General features: G+C 42.1%; 1 protein-coding gene across 3 annotated transcripts in view; it reads left to right on the top strand.

The window, feature by feature from the left end:
- The window catches only part of LOC139760753 (ankyrin repeat, SAM and basic leucine zipper domain-containing protein 1-like), a 77704-nt gene that overhangs the window by 45799 nt on the left and 10759 nt on the right, over positions 1-21146 (top strand). For all 3 annotated transcript variants that reach the window (XM_071684296.1, XM_071684295.1, XM_071684297.1), the window contains exons 6-7: positions 367-561; positions 15324-15487. In XM_071684296.1, coding sequence (XP_071540397.1) covers positions 367-561; positions 15324-15487 — 359 coding nt within the window. The remainder of the gene's footprint in view (positions 1-366; positions 562-15323; positions 15488-21146) is intronic.

A 21146-nucleotide genomic window follows, 5' to 3' on the forward strand; every position in this document is an offset into this window, starting at 1 on the left:
TTTTCATTTAGACCTTGGCTTTTATTTGGACTTCTGTTTGAGACAAACTTATGCCATTAAAAGTGATGAGAGAGATATGTGACATTACTGGGAGATTAAAGCTATGACACAAGTCTTTGAAATTTAAAAATCAGAGTTCAAACAGATTCAGGTATCCAAAGAATTTTTTTTACATTGAATATTCTAAGAGGGCCAGGCATGGCTCTCGTTTGAAGAAAGTCATAGCTTGTGGTATAAGGCTTACTTTGTGTATTTTATAATAATTTTCTTGGCTTGCATGAAGAATTTCTCCAATAAGATCAGTTTCTTTGCACCTCTCATTATGCATGTTGTACTTTTAATATGCATTTATCTTTTCCTGTACAGATTGCGGATATTCTAGAGCGTGTGTCTATTGGAGGAATGCCATGGAGTGTCGGTCTCTCCACTTTATGTGATTTATCTGAAAGAAACTCTAAACACTCCTCAGATGTTAAGACAGCACAGGTGTTTGGAGAACTTGAGATGGTGTTAGCAGGCCTTGATTTATCTTACTTAGTACCCTTGTTTCAGGAGCATCAGGTAAGAGTAGCCTCTGACTCTGTGATTTGCAGAAATGTTATTGTTTCTTATTTTGTTGATTGGTTCTCTTATCACTGACAGTTTTGAATGTCATCATTCATCATTGAAAATTGATAATGAAAAAAAAATGCTCAAATTGTAAAAAAAGAGGGGGATTTTACTTAATCCCTTGTGATGCTGGATTGGGTCTGAAAAATATTTTGCTAACATAGGCTGCTTTGTACCCCATTACACATAACCATAGACCCTCCTCCTGGTATTTTTTCTGTAATTTCCCATAATGTTATTCTTCTTAAGTGGCTTGCATTTTTAACTTAAATATGTGAGTTTAGGAATTGATCATAGAATGCTATGTAAACCAATGGGCATATCTGTCCTTTTATCAGCTTGTGGAGCTTTGACTGGGGACCCCAGTTTTGCAAAATAATTCTCATAACGGAAGCTTAGTATGAAGTCTGTTGGGGATGAGAGAGCTTGGGAAGTGAGTCAGTTGTTGTTCGCTGATGATACAGCGCTGGTGGCTGATTCATGTGAGAAACTGCAGAAGCTGGTGACTGAGTTTGGTAAAGTGTGTGAAAGAAGAAAGTTAAGAGTAAATGTGAATAAGAGCAAGGTTATTAGGTACAGTAGGGTTGAGGGTCAAGTCAATTGGGAGGTGAGTTTGAATGGAGAAAAACTGGAGGAAGTGAAGTATTTTAGATATCTGGGAGTGGATCTGGCAGCGGATGGAACCATGGAAGCGGAAGTGGATCATAGGGTAGGGGAGGGGGCGAAAATTCTGGGAGCCTTGAAGAATGTGTGGAAGTCGAGAGCATTATCTCGGAAAGCAAAAATGGGTATGTTTGAAGGAATAGTGGTTCCAACAATGTTGTATGGTTGCGAGGCGTGGGCTATGGATAGAGTTGTGCGCAGGAGGATGGATGTGCTGGAAATGAGATGTTTGAGGACAATGTGTGGTGTGAGGTGGTTTGATCGAGTAAGTAACGTAAGGGTAAGAGAGATGTGTGGAAATAAAAAGAGCGTGGTTGAGAGAGCAGAAGAGGGTGTTTTGAAATGGTTCGGGCACATGGAGAGAATGAGTGAGGAAAGATTGACCAAGAGGATATATGTGTCGGAGGTGGAGGGAACGAGGAGAAGAGGGAGACCAAATTGGAGGTGGAAAGATGGAGTGAAAAAGATTTTGTGTGATCGGGGCCTGAACATGCAGGAGGGTGAAAGGAGGGCAAGGAATAGAGTGAATTGGAGCGATGTGGTATACCGGGGTTGACGTGCTGTCAGTGGATTGAATCAAGGCATGTGAAGCGTCTGGGGTAAACCATGGAAAGCTGTGTAGGTATGTATATTTGCGTGTGTGGACGTATGTATATACATGTGTATGGGGTGGGTTGGGCCATTTCTTTCGTCTGTTTCCTTGCGCTACCTCGCAAACGCGGGAGACAGCGAAAAAAAAAAAAAAAAAAAAAAAAAAAAAAGAATATATGAATAATGGTTTATTGGATTTATGCAGCCATTCTGCTGAAAATACACAGTTAAGGTATTACAGAAATAGGTGGTTATGATAGTAACTAGTTTATTGATCATAAAGGAGCTTAAGATCAGGCTGGGTTGGATATTTGCATACTTTAGATAAATGCAAGGGTGAGATGCATCTTGATAGTCAAGGTGGCAGATGTACATGAATGTTTACAGAATAAATACTGTGGTTTGTAAATTATGCACTTAGTTGAACGTTGAGTGAAGAATAGTTACAGTAATACTGCAGTTGACATGTCACATAGCATAATTGACAGAGAACTGACCTGTTCACATGCTTTACTATGCGTTTGTTTGTGTATTGTGTATGACTTTCACAGTGGTAGGTATAAGACTGTTCTTATATCTGTCAATTGTGGTGGTGATGAATGGCTGTCTGCAGTGATGGATGGACGTTGTGGGGAGGAGGCCTCTGTGATGGGAGTGTGTCAGCAGTTTATTGCCAAACTGCCATGTGAGCTACTGTTGTTGGTCAGAGAGGGTGGACAGGTTCACTAGGATGAGGGCTTCTTTATTGGTGGTGTAAGAAGGGCACAGGATGATTCTGCATGCCCTTTCCTACACTCTTCCTTGTTTGTCCCTCTGTGTATCTCTTAGTGGGGAGAACCAGGCTGGGGAGACATAGGTTAGCATAGGTATAATGAAGATGGTATTGACATCACTGAGCTCATGTGGCAGAACATCTAGTGATTTCAGTCAGCATAAAAGATACAAACGTTATTTGAAGATATGATGATAGTATTGACATGACTGTTTCAGTTTAAACCGTCATCTGTAGTGACACCAAGAAGTTTGAAGTCTCTTACTCCTGGAAGATGTAAGAGCCTAGTGTGATGTTGGGGGACAGGATTTTGTTTGCACCCAAGTTGATGTGCATCATCACAGTCTTTGTGTACTTATGGTGAATGTTGATGGCCATAGTCCACTCCTGAAGGTTGTTGATGTGCTGAAGGGCACTGAAGTCAAGAGAGTTGGTGTTGATAGTGATACCAAAGTTGAAGTCATCTACGTACTTACAGCAGTTTATGCCCCTCAGGGTGTCACTGCTAAGAATGAGGAAGCAGACTGGCCCCATCTTGGTGCCTTGTGGTACACCACATGTTAGTGGTAGTGGTATTGTGCCTGTAGCTGCTTATGACTTTTTATGCAGAATGATACATCATAGTGGAAGAGGAGGAGATATTGATAGTGATACCAAAGTTGGAGTCATCTATGTACTTTCAGCAGTGGTTTGTGTCCCTCAGGGTGTCACTGCTAAGAATGAGGAAGCAGATTGGCCCCATTTTAGTGCCATGTGGTACACCTCATGTTAGGGGTAGTGATATTGTCCCTTTGCCTGTAGCTGCTAATGACTTTTTATACAGAATGATACAACTTAATGGATGAAGAGGAGATGGAATGAATATTTTAAATGATTGATGAATGTGTTTGATGATAGGTTGGCAGATGTAGGGAATTTGGGTCAGAGAAGTAGAGAATAATGGAAGGTGGTTTGGTAAAGAGTGAAATGATGGTGAAAGCCTTGAGCAAGATGAATTGTGGCAAGGCAGCTTGAGTGGATTGTATTGCAGCGAAATTTCTAAAGAAAGGAAGTAACTTTGTTGTTGATTGGTTAGTTAGGATTTTCAGTTTAGTTTGTATGGATCACAATGAAGTGCCTGAGGATTGGTGGAATGCACATATATTGGTATTGTATGAAGGCAAGGAGTTACACAGGTGATTGTTCAGAGTTGTGAGTTTGTTGACCACTCACCACCTCTTTTCCTACTCACACTGATGGGTCACTCTTGATAAAAACTCCTCCACTTCTAATAGCTTTCATATACCACTCATAGCACTTTCCAAAGAGTATCTCTGTCATCCTTATCACACACTTTCACCAGATACATATATACCACATACAGGTCTTTCTCTTCTCTATGGAGTTCTCATACACATTCTTCAAAACAAGACCATGATCCACACATCCTGATACATTCCTAAAGCCACATTGTTCTATCCCAGTCTGCAATGCTGTGGTTGCTACCAACCTCTCAACCATCTGTCTCCCATACAGTTTACCATCTACACTTAACAGACTTATTCTTTTGTAATTTAAACTTTCATTTTTGTCCCCATTGCTTTTATACATTGGCAGTGTACAGGCATTCCTCTAATCCTTAATCACCTCATCATGAACCATACATACACTCCTTACTAACGAATCAACAACACAACCAGTCCCTTTCTTATGAAATCAACTGCAATCACATCCACTCCAGCTGCTCAGCTGTGTTTCATCTTATGCAGGGCTTTCATCACCTTTCTCTTTTCGCCTAAACCATTTTTCAGTACTCCCTCTTTCGCATACCTCCACTTCCAAAACATCCACATCTTCATATCTATCACCAAACACATACAAAAATCCTTCAAAATACTCACTCCATCTCCTCTTTACCTCATTATTACATCTTAACACATCCCCAGTTGCCCCCTTTCACCAATGTTTCCATTTGTTCTCTTGTTTATCTCACACTTTTTGCCTCTTTCCAAATCATTTGTCTACCCTCCCTGAAGTTTACTGATACTCACTCACTTCCTCTCTCATTTGCTTTTTATTTCAACCCCTGCTCCTTTCCCTTAACCTCTGAGCACTTTCTCTTGTACATTCCCAATCACTTCCATTCCTTCCTTGTAATTACTGCGCAGACACCTGTCTTTTCTCATTTGCTAGCAGCTCTACTTCCTCATCCCACCACTCTCCTCCCTTAAGGTTGAGGGACAAATGAATTGAGTTGTAACTTTGAATGGTGAAATATTAGAGGGAGTGAAGTGTTTTAGATATCTGGGAGTGAACTTTGCAGTGAATGGAACCATGGGAGCGGAAGTGTGTCACAGGGTGGGGTAGGGAGCAAAGGTTCTGGGAGTGATGAATATGTGGAAGAAGAGAAAATTATCTCAGAGAACAAAATGGGTATATTTGAAGGAATAGTAGTTCCAACAATGTTATATGGTTGTGAGGCATGGGCTATAGTTAAGGGTGTATGGAGGAGGGCAGATGTGTTGGAAATGAAATGTTTGAGGACAATATGTGGTGTGAGATGGTTCGATTGAGTAAGTAATGAAAGGGTAAGAGATGTGTGGTAATAAAGAGTGTGGGTGAGGGAGCAGAAGAAGGTATGTTGAAATGGTTTGGACATATGGAGAGAATGAGTGAAGAAAGGTTGACAAAGAGGATATATATGTCAGAGTTGGAGGGAACAAGGAGAAGCGGAAGACCAAATTGGAGTGGGAATGATGGAGTGAAAAAGATTTTGAGCAATTGGGGCCTGAACATACAGGAGGGTGAGAAGCATGCAAGGAGCAGAGTGAATTGGAATGAAGTGCTATACCAGGGTTGACATGCTGTCAATGGACTGAACCAGGGCATGTGAAATATCTGGAATAAACCATGGAAAGTTCTGTGGGACATGGATGTGGATAGGGAGCTGTGGTTTTGGTGCATTACACATGAATACTAGAGACTGAGTATGAATGAATGTGGCCTTTTTTGAAGCAGGGTTTAGTGATGCCGTTTCCTGTGGGGCAGAGTAGCACCAGGAATGGATGTAGGCAAGCAAGTTTGAATATGTACATGTGTATATAAATGTATATGTCTGTATATGCATATGTAATTATATGTATATATGTGCGTGTATGGGTGTTTATGTATACTTGTGTGCATATTCTCCCCTATCCCTGGGGACAAGAGAAAGAATACTTCCCATGCATTCCCTGTGTGTTGTAGTAGGCAACTAAAGGGGACTGGAGCGGGGGGCTAGAAACCCCCTCCATGTATTTTAACTTTCTAAAAGGGGAAACAGGAGCCATGTGGGGAGTGCTCATCCTCCTCGAAGGATCAGATTGGGGTGTCTAAATGTGTCTGGATGTAACCAAGATGAGCAAAAAGGAGAGGTAGGTAGTATGTTTGAGGAAAGGAACCTGGAAGTTTTGGCTCTGAGTGAAACAAAGTTCAAGAATAAAGGGGAAGATTGGTTTGGAAATGTCTTGGGAGTAAAGTCAGGGGTTGATTAGAGGACAAGAGCAGAGGAAGTTGTGGGAGTATGTGACAGGGTATAAGGAAGTAAACTCTAGGTTGATATGGGTAAAACTGAAAGTGGATGGAGAGAGATGGGTGATTATTGGTGCCTGTGCACCTGGTCATGTGAAGAAAGATCATGAGAGGCAAGTGTTTTGGGAACAGCTGAGTGAGTCTGTTAGCAGCTTTGATGCACGAGACCGGGTTATAGTGACTGGTGATTTGAATGCAAAGGTGAGTAATGTGGCAGTTGAGGGTATAATTGGTGTACATGGGGCGTTCAGTGTTGCAAATGGAAATGATGAAGAGCTTGTAGATTTGTGTGCTGATAAAGGACTGGTGATTGGGAATACGTGGTTTAAAAAGAGATATACATAAGTACATGTATGTAAGTAGGAGGGATGGACAGAGACCATTATTGGATTGTGTTAATTGATAGGCACGTGAAAGAGAGACTTTTGGATGTTAATGTGCTGAGGGGGCAACTGGAGGGATGTCTGATCATTATCATGTGGAGGTGTAGGAGAAGATTTTTAGAGGTTTTCAGAAGAGAAGATGTTGAGGTGGTGAGAGTAAGTGAGCTTGGGAAGGAGACTTGTGTGAGGAAGTACCAGGAGAGATTGAGTGCAGAATGGAAAAAGGTGAGAGCAAATGACGGAAGGGGGGTGAGGAGGAATGGGATGTTTTTAGGGAAGCAGTGATGGCTTGTGCAAAAGATGCCTGTGGCATGAGAGGTTTGAGGGGGTGGGCAGATTAGAAAGGGTAGTGAGTGTTGGGATGAAGAAAAAGATTGTCAGTATTGGGTGTTTTTGTCAAGGAGGTGTGCGAAGTGAGAGGGTCAGCAAGAATGGTTTGGTGAACCAAGAAGAGTTAGTGAAAGCTTTGTGGAAGATGAAAGCTGGCAAGGCAGAGGGTTTGGATAGTATTGTTGTGGAATTTATTGAAAAAGGGGGTGCTGTGTTGTTGACTGGTTGGTGAGGATATTCAGTGTATGTATGGATCATGGTGAAGTGCCTGAGGATTGGCAGAATGCATGCATAGTGCCATTGTACAAAGGCAAAGGGGATAAAGGTGAGTGTCCAAATTACAGAGGTATAAGTTTGTTGAGTATTTCTGGGAAATTGTATGGGAGGGTATTGATTGAGAGGGTGAAGGTATGTACAGAGCATCAGATTGGAGAAGAGCAGTGTGGTTTTGGAAGTGGTAGAGGATATGTGGATCAGGTTTTTGCTTTGAAGAATGTATGCGAGAAATACTTAGAAAAACAGATGGAACTGTATGTAGCATTTATGGATCTGGAGAGGGCATATGATAGAGTTGATAGAGATGCTCTGTGGTAGGTTTTGAGTATAGGGTGTAGGAAGTAAGTTGCTAGAAGCAGTGAAAAGTTTTTATCAAGGATATAAGGCATATGTACGAGTAGGAAGAGAGGAAAGTGATTGGTTCTCGGTAAATGGTGGTTTGCGGCAAGGGTGCGTGATGTCTCCATGGTTGTTTGATTTGTTTATGGATGGGGTTGTTAGGGAGGTGAATGCTAGAGTTTTGGAGAGAGGGGCAAGTATGCAGTCTGTTCTAGATGAGAGGGCTTGGGAAGTGAGTCAGTTGTTGTTCGCTAATGATACAGCGCTGGTAGCCGATTCAGGTGAGAAACTGCAGAAGCTGGTGACTGAGTTTGGTAAAGTGTGTGAAAGAAGAGAGTTAAGAGTAAATGTGAATAAGAGCAAGGTTATTAGGTATAGTAGGGTTGAGGGACAAATTAATTGAGAGGTAAGTTTGAAAGGAGAAAAACTGGGTTTTAGATATCTGGGAGTGGATTTAGCTGCGGATGTAACCATGGAAGCAGAAGTGAGGCACAGGGTGGGGGAGGGGGGAAAGTTCTGGGAGCATTGAAGAATGTGTGGAAGATGAGAACGTTATCGTGGAGAGTAAAACTGGGTATGTTTAAAGGAATAGCGGTTACAACAATATTATGTGGTTGCGAGGCATGGGCCATAAATAGGGTTGTGTGGAGGAGGGTGGATGTGTTGGAAATGAGATGTTTGAGGACAATATGTTGTGTGAGTTGGTTTTATCGAGTAAGTAATGAAAGGGTAAGAGAGATGTGTGGTAATAAAAAGAGTGTGGTTGAGAGAGCAGAAGATGATGTATTGAAATGGTTTGGTCACTTGGAGAGAATGGGTAAGGAAAGATTGACAAAGAGGATATATGTGTCAGAGGTTGAGGGAACGAGGAGAAGTGGGAGACCAAATTGGAGATGGAAGAATGGAGTGAAAAGATTTTGAGCGATCAGGGCCTGAACTTACAGGAGGGTGAAAGGCATGCAAGGAATAGAGTGAATTGGAATGATGTGGTATATTGGGGTCAACGTGCTGTCAATGGACTGAAACAGGGCATGTGAAGCATATAGGATAAAAGAATAAACCATGGAAAGTTTCATGGGGCTTGGACTTGGAAAGGGAGCTGTGGTTTCAGTGCATTACACATGACAGCTAGAGACTGAGTGTGAACGAATGTGGCCTTTGTTGTCTTTTCCTAGCGCTATCTCGCACACATGTGGGGGGAGGGGGTTGTTATTTCATGTGTGGCGGGATGGCGGTGGGAATGAATAAAGGCAGACAGTATGAATAATGTACATGTATGAATATATATATGAATATATAAGTTTGTTGATTATTCCTGGTAAATTATATGGGAGGGTATTGATTGAGAGGGTGAGGGCATGTACAGAGCATCAGATTGGGGAAGAGCAGTGTGGTTTCAGAAGTGGTAGAGGATGTGTGGATCAGGTGTTTGCTTTGAAGAATGTATGTGAGAAATACTTAGAAAAGCAAATGGATTTGTATGTAGCATTTATGGATCTGGAGAAGGCATATGATAGAGTTGATAGAGATGCTCTGTGGAAGGTATTAAGAATATATGGTGTGGGAGGAAAGTTGTTAGAAGCAGTGAAAAGTTTTTATCGAGGATGTAAGGCATGCGTACGTGTAGGAAGAGAGGAAAGTGATTGGTTCTCAGTGAATGTAGGTTTGCGGCAGGGGTGTGTGATGTCTCCATGGTTGTTTAATTTGTTTATGGATGGGGTTGTTAGGGAGGTAAATGCAAGAGTTTTGGAAAGAGGGGCAAGTATGAAGTCTGTTGGGGATGAGAGAGCTTGGGAAGTGAGTCAGTTGTTGTTCGCTGATGATACAGCGCTGGTGGCTGATTCATGTGAGAAACTGCAGAAGCTGGTGACTGAGTTTGGTAAAGTGTGTGGAAGAAGAAAGTTAAGAGTAAATGTGAATAAGAGCAAGGTTATTAGGCACAGTAGGGTTGAGGGTCAAGTAAATTGGGAGGTGAGTTTGAATGGAGAAAAACTGGAGGAAGTGAAGTGTTTTAGATATCTGGGAGTGGATCTGGCAGCGGATGGAACCATGGAAGCGGGAGTGGATCATAGGGTGGGGGAGGGGGCGAAAATTCTGGGGGCCTTGAAGAATGTGTGGAAGTCGAGAACATTATCTCGGAAAGCAAAAATGGGTATGTTTGAAGGAATAGTGGTTCCAACAATGTTGTATGGTTGTGAGGCGTGGGCTATGGATAGAGTTGTGCGCAGGAGGATGGATGTGCTGGAAATGAGATGTTTGAGGACAATGTGTGGTGTGAGGTGGTTTGATCGAGTGAGTAACGTAAGGGTAAGAGAGATGTGTGGAAATAAAAAGAGCGTGGTTGAGAGAGCAGAAGAGGGTGTTTTGAAGTGGTTTGGGAACATGGAGAGAATGAGTGAGGAAAGATTGACCAAGAGGATATATGTGTCGGAGGTGGAGGGAACGAGGAGAAGAGGGAGACCAAATTGGAGGTGGAAAGATGGAGTGAAAAAGATTTTGTGTGATCGGGGCCTGAACATGCAGGAGGGTGAAAGGAGGGCAAGGAATAGAGTGAATTGGAGCGATGTGGTATACCGGGGTTGACGTGTTGTCAGTGGATTGAATCAAGGCATGTGAAGCATCTGGGGTAAACCATGGAAAGCTGTGTAGGTATGTATATTTGCGTGTGTGGACGTATGTATATACATGTGTATGGGGGGGGGGGTTGGGACATTTCTTTCATCTGTTTCCTTGCGCTACCTCGCAAACGCGGGAGACAGCGACAAAGTATAATAAATAAATAAATATAAATGAATATATACATGTATGTATATGTATATGTCTGTGTATGTATTTGTATTTGTATGTATACATTGAAATGTATAGGTATGTATATGCGCGTGTGTGGGCGTATATGTATATACATGTGTATGTGGGTGGGTTGAGCCATTCTTTCGTCTGTTTCCTTGCGCTGCCTAGCTAACGTGGGAGACAGCGACAAAGTATAATAAATAAAATATGAGTGGATGAGATGTTCTTTATCTGTTTCCTGGTGCTCTCTCGTTGACGCGGGAAACGGCGATCAAGTATAGTGATTATAATGATATATTTTGCAAGAGGTCACAATGGTGTCCGTGATGTGGTATGTGCACAAAACCACAGGAAAATGAAACACGATAAGTTCCCAACTGTACTTTCCTATAATGATCACATCATCAGGATAGATACAAAAATGAGATGGGAGACATAGAACCAGGATCAGACAAAGAAAGGCTGCCTTTGCTCACATCCAGTCTCACGTTGTCAAATGCAGTGCACTGAAACCACAGCCCTCTTTCTACAACCAGGCCATGCAGATCATACCATGGTTTCCCCCAGCCATTTCACATGCCCTGGTTCAGTCCATTGACAGCATGTTGACCTCTGTATACAACATCGCTCCAGGTCACTCTATTCCATGCATGCCTTTCACCCTCCTGCATATTTAGTCCCTGGTCACTCAGAATTTTTTTTTGCTCGACCTTTCATCTCCAATTTGGTTCCCTCCTTTCTTTGTCCCCTCCACTTCATACACATTTATCCTCTTTGTCAACCTCTCCTCACTCATTCTCTCCAAATGTCCAAACCATTTCATCACACCCTCTTCAGCTTTCAACCAAACTCTCTTACTCTTTTATACTTACTTGGTCAACACCTTACACACAAAATGTTGTTTTCAAATATTTTATTTCCAACACATCCACCCTCCTCAGCACATCTTGATTTGATAACCCATGCCTTGCATTCATATAACATTGTTGGGATTACTATACCTTCGGATATACCCATTTTCTCCCTCCCAGACAACAACAACTGTCTTCACACATTCCTCAAGGCTTCAGGAACCTTCATCCTCTCACCCACCCCATAACTTTCATGGTTCTCTTTGCTGTCATGTTCACTCCCATATATCTAAAATGATTCACTTCCTCCAGATTTTCTCCATTCAGACTTACATCTCAGCTAATCTGTCCCTTCACCATGCTAAACTTAATAACTTTTCAGTGACTTTCTAATTGTCATGTCTTGTCCCATGTTGCATTTCATTGTCATACTTATGTTCATGTACACTGTCACTTCTCTTTTCACACGCTCCCAAACTCTCGTACCACCTTCTGTAATGTATCTCTGGGGGTCTGCCACCAGAGCCAAGTCATTTGCAAACAGCAACTGATTCACCTGTCATGCTCTCTTCCCTAGTATACCATTGGCCTGCTCTTCCTTTTAAGACTCTTCCTTTCACCTCCCCCATCACCTAGTCCATAAACATATTAAACAAACATGGTAACACATCTTGATGAAAACACACTTTCACTGAGAACAGCTAACCCTCCTCCCATTCAACTAGAAGACATGCCTTACTTTCCTAATAAAAATTCCACTTTGTGTTTAATTTTTTTTTTTTTCCCGCTGTCTCCCGCGTTTGCGAGGTAGCGCAAGGAAACAGACGAAAGAAATGGCCCAACCCAACCCCATACACATGTATATACATATGTCCACACACACAAATATACATACATACACAGCTTTCCATGGTTTACCCCAGACGCTTCACATACCCTGATTCAATCCATTGACAGCTAGTCAACCCCGGTATACCACATCGATCCAATTCACTCTATTCCTTGCCCTCCTTTCACCCTCCTGCATGTTCAGGCCCCGATCACACAAAATCTTTTTCACTCCATCTTTCCACCTCCAATTTGGTCTCCCACTTCTCCTCGTTCCCTCCACCTCCGACACATATATCCTCTTGGTCAATCTTTCCTCACTCATTCTCTCCATGTGCCCAAACCATTTCAAAACACCCTCTTCTGCTCTCTCAACCACGCTCTTTTTATTTCCACACCTCTCTTACCCTTACGTTACTTACTCGATCAAACCACCTCACACCACACATTGTCCTCAAACATCTCATTTCCAGCACATCCATCCTCCTGCGCACAACTCTATCCATAGCCCACGCCTCGCAACCATACAGCATTGTTGGAACCACTATTCCTTCAAACATACCCATTTTTGCTTTCCGAGATAATGTTCTCGACTTCCACACATTCTTCAAGGCTCCCAGAATTTTCGCCCCCTCCCCCACCCTATGATTCACTTCCGCTTCCATGGTTCCATCCGCTGCCAGATCCACTCCCAGATATCTAAAACACTTTACTTCCTCCAGTTTTTCTCCATTCAAACTTACCTCCCAATTGACTTGACCCTCAACCCTACTGTACCTAATAACCTTGCTCTTATATACATTTACTCTTAACTTTCTTCTTTCACACACTTCACCAAACTCAGTCTCCAGCTTCTGCAGCTTCTCACATGAATCAGCCACCAGCGCTGTATCATCAGCGAACAACAACTGACTCACTTCGCAAGCTCTCTCATCCCCAACAGACTTCATACTTGCCCCTCTTTCCAAAACTCTTGCATTCACCTCCCTAACAACCCCATCCATAAACAAATTAAACAACCATGGAGACATCACACACCCCTGCCGCAAACCTACATTCACTGAGAACCAATCACTTTCCTCTCTTCCTACACGTACACATGCCTTACATCCTCGATAAAAACTTTTCACTGCTTCTAACAACTTGCCTCCCACACCATATATTCTTAATACCTTCCACAGAGCATCTCTATCAACTCTGTCATATGCCTTCTCCAGATCCATAAATGCTACATACAAATCCATTTGCTTTTCTAAGTATTTCTCACATACATTCTTCAAAGCAAACACCTGATCCACACATCCTCTACCACTTCTGAAACCACACTGCTCTTCCCCAATCTGATCCTCTGTACATGCCTTCACCCTCTCAATCAATACCCTCCCATATAATTTACCAGGAATACTCAACAAACTTATACCTCTGTAATTTGAGCACTCACTCTTATCCCCTTTGCCTTTGTACAATGGCACTATGCACGCATTCTGCCAATCCTCAGGCACCTCACCATGAGTCATACATACATTAAATAACCTTACCAACCAGTCAATAATACAGTCACCCCCTTTTTTTAATAAATTCCACTGCAATACCATCCAAACCTGCTGCCTTGCCAGCTTTCATCTTCCGCAAAGCTTTTACTACCTCTTCTCTGTTTACCAAATCATTTTCCCTAACCCTTTCACTTTGCACACCACCTCGACCAAAACACCCTATATCTGCCACTGTGTCATCAAACACATTCAACAAACCTTCAAAATACTCACTCCATCTCCTTCTCACATCACCACTACTTGTTATCACCTCCCCATTTGCACCCTTCACTGAAGTTCCCATTTGCTCCCTTGTCTTACGCACTTTATTTACCTCCTTCCAGAACATCTTTTTATTCTCCCTAAAATTTAATGATACTCTCTCACCCCAACTCTCATTTGCCCTCTTTTTCACCTCTTGCACCTTTCTCTTGACCTCCTGTCTCTTTCTTTTATACATCTCCCACTCAATTGCATTTTTTCCCTGCAAAAATCGTCCAAATGCCTCTCTCTTCTCTTTCACTAATAATCTTGCTTCTTCATCCCACCACTCACTACCCTTTCTAATCAACCCACCTCCCACTCTTCTCATGCCACAAGCATCTTTTGCGCAATCCATCACTGATTCCCTAAATACATCCCATTCCTCCCTCACTCCCCTTACTTCCATTGTTCTCACCTTTCTCCATTCTGTACTCAGTCTCTCCTGGTACTTCCTCACACAAGTCTCCTTCCCAAGCTCACTTACTCTCACCCCCCTCTTCACCCCAACATTCACTCTTCTTCTCTGAAAACCCATACAAATCTTCACCTTAGCCTCTACAAGATAATGATCAGACATCCCTCCAGTTGCACCTCTCAGCATATTAACATCCAAAAGTCTCTCTTTCGCGCACCTGTCAATTAACATGTAATCCAATAATGCTCTCTGGCCATCTCTCCTACTTACATACGTATACTTATGTATATCTCACTTTTTAAACCAGGTATTCCCAATCACCAGTCCTTTTTCAGCACATAAATCTACAAGCTCTTCACCATTTCCATTTACAACACTGAACACCCCATGTATACCAATTATTCCCTGAACTGCCACATTACTCACCTTTGCATTCAAATCACCCATCACTATAACCCGGTCTCGTGCATCAAAACCACTAACACACTCATTCAGCTGCTCCCAAAACACTTGCCTCTCATGATCTTTCTTCTCATGCCCAGGTGCATATGCACCAATAATCACCCATCTCTCTACATCAACTTTCAGTTTTACCCATATTAATCGAGAATTTACTTTCTTACATTCTATCACATACTCCCACAACTCCTGTTTCAGGAGCACTGCTACTCCTTCCCTTGCTCTTGTCCTCTCACTAACCCCTGACTTTACTCCCAAGACATTCCCAAACCACTCTTCCCCTTTGTGTTCCCCTTGTGTTTAATAACTTCATTTATTTGAATTGTTTAACCTCCCTTTCATAATTCTCACTGGAATGATATAGCTGAAAATCAAGAATGCCACCTGTTATTTGTATTATAGAAAGGGTAGCTCATTGCATTGAACATGTATTCAGCATATTTTATAAGTTAGACAGCTGAGTGGTAGTTATCTTACTATTCTAAATTATGTTAATCAGTTTAAGGCAGACTTTGATCAATTTTGACATCTTTTGTCCCATGGAAGGCTTCTATGTTTCCAGACTATTTTCCTCATTTCACTGTAATTTTGTTTGCCATGGTTGTTGACATTTGCACTGATTATTTGCCTGATTGCATTCTCTTTTGTGCATAATTATACTTATATTTAAAGGTGTCATTTAAGACGTTCTTACGCCTTTCGGAGAAAGACCTAAGAAATATGAATGTGACTGCTATCGGAGTACAAAAAAAAATTCTACATGCAATAAAGGAAATCAACAAAAAAGAATGGGAAACCTCAAGTCTGCCAAATTTGGTACTGGATACAAACATTACGTAAGTTGGATCACATTACAACTGTTTGATGATTTCTGTATTGAGTGTGCCATTTCACATGTTCAAAACAGGATGGCATGTACAGTTTCTTCATTAAACACCTTTTACCATGCATCATCATACTTATAAGTTTCAAAGTCCCAGTATAAATGCCCAAAGCCATTATGCATTCTGCTTGGTGACTGTTTAAGAAGAGAAATCACTAATGTTTAAGAAGAGAAATAATTACTGCTGCATATTAAAAATTAACGTGAAAATATTGTTGAAAATCAAATACTTTAGTAAGTGTTTGCTAATATATGAGCTGTAGGGTAGCTGATATTTAAAGTTTGGTAAGTTTAAAAACACTGTGACGGTTGCATGTGTGTCAAGTGGTGATGGAGATGTAAGGATGCACTTTGGAGAGAATCGAGAAGAGTTGAGGGAATTAATTGTTGGGAGACGCTTCTTATGATCGGTGACGCAATTGAACATGTAGGAGGTATAAACGAAGAGAAATAGGAAGGTACGAGTCTTGAGTGAAATTGTGCTTGGTAAGAGAATGTGTGAATTTTGTTCATCAACAGGTATAAATGTTGCAAATGCTTCTTCTTAGTTCAAGGGTCTCCATAAATGTTTGTGGTATTTTGGAATTTTTGATTTGTGTATGTTTTAATCATACTATTTTTAGAATTTTTAGAATTGCTGAAAAAGGACTGGTGATTGAGAATACCTGGTTTAAAAAGTTTTTTTTTTTTTTTTTTTTTGCTTTGTCGCTGTCTCCCGCGTTTGCAAGGTAGCGCAAGGAAACAGACGAAAGAAATGGCCCAACCCACCCCATACACATGTATATACATACGTCCACACACGCAAATATACATACCTACACAGCTTTCCATGGTTTACCCCAGACGCTTCACATGCCTTGATTCAATCCACTGACAGCACGTCAACCCCGGTATACCACATCGCTCCAATTCACTCTATTCCTTGCCCTCCTTTCACCCTCCTGCATGTTCAGGCCCCGATCACACAAAATCTTTTTCACTCCATCTTTCCACCTCCAATTTGGTCTCCCTCCTCCTCGTTCCCTCCACCTCCGACACATATATCCTCTTGGTCAATCTTTCCTCACTCATTCTCTCCATGTGACCAAACCATTTCAAAACACCCTCTTCTGCTCTCTCAACCACGCTCTTTTTATTTCCACACATCTCTCTTACCCTTACGTTACTTACTCGATCAAACCACCTCACACCACACATTGTCCTCAAACATCTCATTTCCAGCACATCCAGATATACATAAGTATACGTATGTAAGTAGGAGAGATGGCCAGAGAGTGTTATTGGATTATGTGTTAATTGATAGGTGTGCGAAAGAGAGACTTTTGGATGTTAATGTGCTGAGGAGTGCAACTGGAGGGATGTCTGATCATTATCTTGTGGAGGCGAAGGTGAAGATTTGTAGAGGTTTTCAGAAAAGAAGAGAGAATGTTGGGGTGGAAAGAGTGGTGAGAGTAAGTGAGCTTGGGAAGGAGACTTGTGTGAGGAAGTACCAGGAGAGACTGAGTATAGAATGGAAAAAGATGAGAACAAAGGGCATAAGGGGAGTGGGGGAGGAATGGGATGTATTTAGGGAAGCAGTGATGGCTTGCACAAAAGATGCTTGTGGCATGAGAAGCGTGGGAGGTAGGCAGATTAGAAAGGGTAGTGAGTGGTGGGATGAAGAAGTAAAATTATTAGTGAAAGAGAAGAGAGCGGTATTTGGACGATTTTTGTAGGGAAATAATGCAAATGACTGGGAGATGTATAAAAGAAAGAGGCTGGAGTCAAGAGAAAGGTGCAAGAGGTGAAAGTGAGGGCAAATGAGAGTTGGGGTGAGAGAGTATCATTAAATTTTAGGGAGAATAAAAAGATGTATAAAAGAAAGAGACAGGAGGTCAAGAGAAAGGTGCAAGAGGTGAAAAAGAGGGCAAATGAGAGTTGGGGTGAGAGAGTATCATTAAATTTTAGGGAGAATAAAAAGATGTTCTGGAAGGAGGTAAATAAAGTGCGTAAGACAAGGGAGCAAATGGGAATTTCAGTGAAGGGCGCAAATGGGGAGGTGATAACAAGTAATGGTGATGTGAGAAGGAGATGGAGTGAGTATTTTGAAGGTTTGTTGAATGTGTTTGATGATAGAGTGGCAGATATAGGGTGTTTTGGTCGAGGTGGTGTGCAAAGTGAGAGGGTTAGGGAAAATGATTTGGTAAACAGAGAAGAGGTAGTAAAAGCTTTGCGGAAGATGAAAGCTGGCAAGGCAGCAGGTTTGGATGGTATTGCAGTGGAATTTATTAAAAAAGGGGATGACTGTATTGTTGACTTGCTGGTAAGGTTATTTAATGTATGTATGACTCATGGTGAGGTGCCTGAGGATTGGCGGAATGCGTGCATAGTGCCATTGTACAAAGGCAAAGGGGATAAGAGTGAGTGCTCAAATTACAGAGGTATAAGTTTGTTGAGTATTCCTGGTAAATTATATGAGAGGGTATTGATTGAGAGGGTGAAAGCATGTACAGAGCATCAGATTGGGGAAGAGCAGTGTGGTTTCAGAAGTGGTAGAGGATGTGTGGATCAGGTGTTTGCTTTGAAGAATGTATGTGAGAAATACTTAGAAAAGCAAATGGATTTGTATGTAGCATTTATGGATCTGGAGAAGGCATATGATAGAGTTGATAGAGATGCTCTGTGGAAGGTATTAAGAATATATGGTGTGGGAGGCAAGTTGTTAGAAGCAGTGAAAAGTTTTTATCGAGGATGTAAGGCATGTGTACGTGTAGGAAGAGAGGAAAGTGATTGGTTCTCAGTGAATGTAGGTTTGCGGCAGGGGTGTGTGATATCTCCATGGTTGTTTAATTTGTTTATGGATTGAGTTGTTAGGGAGGTGAATGCAAGAGTTTTGGAAAGAGGGGCAAGTATGAAGTCTGTTGGGGATGAGAGAGCTTGCGAAGTGAGTCAGTTGTTCGCTGATGATACAGCGCTGGTGGCTGATTCATGTGAGAAACTGCAGAAGCTGGTGACTGAGTTTGGTAAAGTGTGTGAAAGAAGAAAATTAAGAGTAAATGTGAATAAGAGCAAGGTTATTAGGTACTGTAGGGTTGAGGGTCAAGTCAATTGGGAGGTAAGTTTGAATGGAGAAAAACTGGAGGAAGTAAAGTGTTTTAGATATCTGGGAGTGGATCTGGCAGCAGATGGAACCATGGAAGCGGAAGTGAATCATAGGGTGGGGGAGGGGGCGAAAGTCCTGGGAGCCTTGAAGAATGTGTGGAAGTCGAGAACATTATCTCGGAAAGCAAAAATGGGTATGTTTGAAGGAATAGTGGTTCCAACAATGTTGTATGGTTGCGAGGCGTGGGCTATGGATAGAGTTGTGCACAGGAGGGTGGATGTGCTGGAAATGAGATGTTTGAGGAAAATGTGTGGTGTGAGGTGGTTTTGATCGAGTAAGTAATGTAAGGGTAAGAGAGATGTGTGGAAATAAAAAGAGCGTGGTTGAGAGAGCAGAAGAGGGTGTTTTGAAATGGTTTGGGCACATGGAGAGAATGAGTGAAGAAAGATTGACCAAGAGGATATATGTGTTGGAGGTGGAGGGAACGAGGAGAAGTGGGAGACCAAATTGGAGGTGGAAAGATGGAGTGAAAAAGATTTTGTATGATCGGGGCCTGAACATGCAGGAGGGTGAAAGGAGGGCAAGGAATAGAGTGAATTGGATCGATGTGGTACACCGGGGTTGACGTGCTGTCAGTGGATTGAATCAGGGCATGTGAAGCGTCTGGGGTAAACCATGGAAAGTTGTGTGGGGCCTGGATGTGGAAAGGGAGCTGTGGTTTTGGGCATTATTGCATGACAGCTAGAGACTGAGTTTGAACGAATGGGGCCTTTGTTGTCTTTTATTAGTGCTACCTCGCACACATGAGGGGGGAGGGGGATGGTATTCCATGTGTGGCGAGGTGGCGATGGGAATGAATAAAGGCAGACAGTGTGAATTGTGTGCATGGGTATGTATGTATGTGTCTGTGTGTGTATATATATGTGTACATTGAGATGTATAGGTATGTATATTTGCGTGTGTGGACGTGTATGTATATACATTGTGTATGGGGGTGGGTTGGGCCATTTCTTTCGTCTGTTCCCTTGTGCTACCTCGCAAACGCGGGAGACAGCGACAAAATAAAAAAATAAAAAAGATGTTTTGGAAGGAGGTAAATAAAGTGCGTAAGACAAGGGAATCAATGGGAACTTCAGTGAAGGGGTCTAATGGGGAGGTGATAACAAGTAGTGGTTATGTGAGAAGGAGATAGAGGGAGTATTTTGAAGGTTTGTTGAATGTGTTTGATGATAGAGTGGCAGATATAGGGTGTTTTGGTTGAGGTGGTGTGCAAAGTGAAAGGGTTAGGGAAAATGATTTGGTAAACAGGGAAGATGTAGTAAAAGCTTTGTGGAAGATGAAATCCGGCAAGGCAGCGGGTTTGGATGGTAGTGCAGTGGAATTTATTTAAAAAGGGGTTGACTGTATTGTTGACTGGTTGGTAAGGATATTTGATGTATGTATGACTTATGGTGAGGTGCCTGAGGATTGGCTGAATGCGTGCATAGTGCCATTGTACAAAGGCAAAGGGGATGAAAGTAAGTGCTTATATTACAGAGGTATAAGTTTGTTGAGTATTCCTGGTAAATTATATGGGAGGGTATTGATTGAGAGGGTGAAGGTATGTACTGAGCATCAGATTGGGGAAGAGCAGTGTGGTTTCAGAAGTGGTAGAGGATGTGTGGATCAGGTGTTTGCTTTGAAGAATGTATGTGAGAAATACTTAGAAAAGCAAATGGATTTGTATGTAGCATTTATGGATCTGGAGAAGGCATATGATAGAGTTGATAGAGATGCTTTGTGAAGGTATTAAGAATATATGGTTTCGGAGGCAAGCTGTTAGAAGTAGTGAAGAGTTTTTATCGAGGATGTAAGGCATGTGTACGTGTAGGAAGAGAGGAAAGTGATTGGTTCTCAGTGAATGTAGGTTTGCATGTGTACGTGTAGGAAGAGAGGAAAGTAATTGGTTCTCAGTGAATGTAGGTTTGCGGCAGGGGTGTGTGATGTCTCCATGGTTGTTTAATTTGTTTATGGTTGGGGTTGTTAGGGAGGTGGATGCAAGAGTTTTGGAAAGGGGGGCAAGTATGCAGTCTGTTGTGGATGAGAGAGCGTGGGAAGTGAGTCGGTTGTTGTTTGCTGATGATACAGCGCTGGTGGCTGATTCGTGTGAGAAACTGCAGAAGCTGGTGACTGAGTTTGGTAAAGTGTGTGAAAGAAGAAAGCTGAGAGTAAATGTGAATAAGAGCAAGGTTATTAGGTGCATTAGGGTTGAGGGTCAAGTCAATTGGGAGGTAAGTTTGAATGGAGAAAAACTGGAGGTAGTGAAGTGTTTTAGATATCTGGGAGTGGATTTGGCAGCGGATGGAACCATGGAAGCGGAAGTGAATCATAGGGTGGGGGAGGGGGGCGAAAGTTCTGGGAGCATTGAAGAATGTGTGGAAGTCGAGAACATTATCTCGGAAAGCAAAAATGGGTATGTTTGAAGGAATAGTGGTTCCAACAATGTTATATGGTTGCGAGGCGTGGGCTATGGATAGAGTTGTGCGGAAGA

Source organism: Panulirus ornatus, chromosome 38, assembly GCF_036320965.1.
Source record: "Panulirus ornatus isolate Po-2019 chromosome 38, ASM3632096v1, whole genome shotgun sequence".
Classification (NCBI taxonomy): Eukaryota; Metazoa; Arthropoda; class Malacostraca; order Decapoda; family Palinuridae; genus Panulirus; species Panulirus ornatus.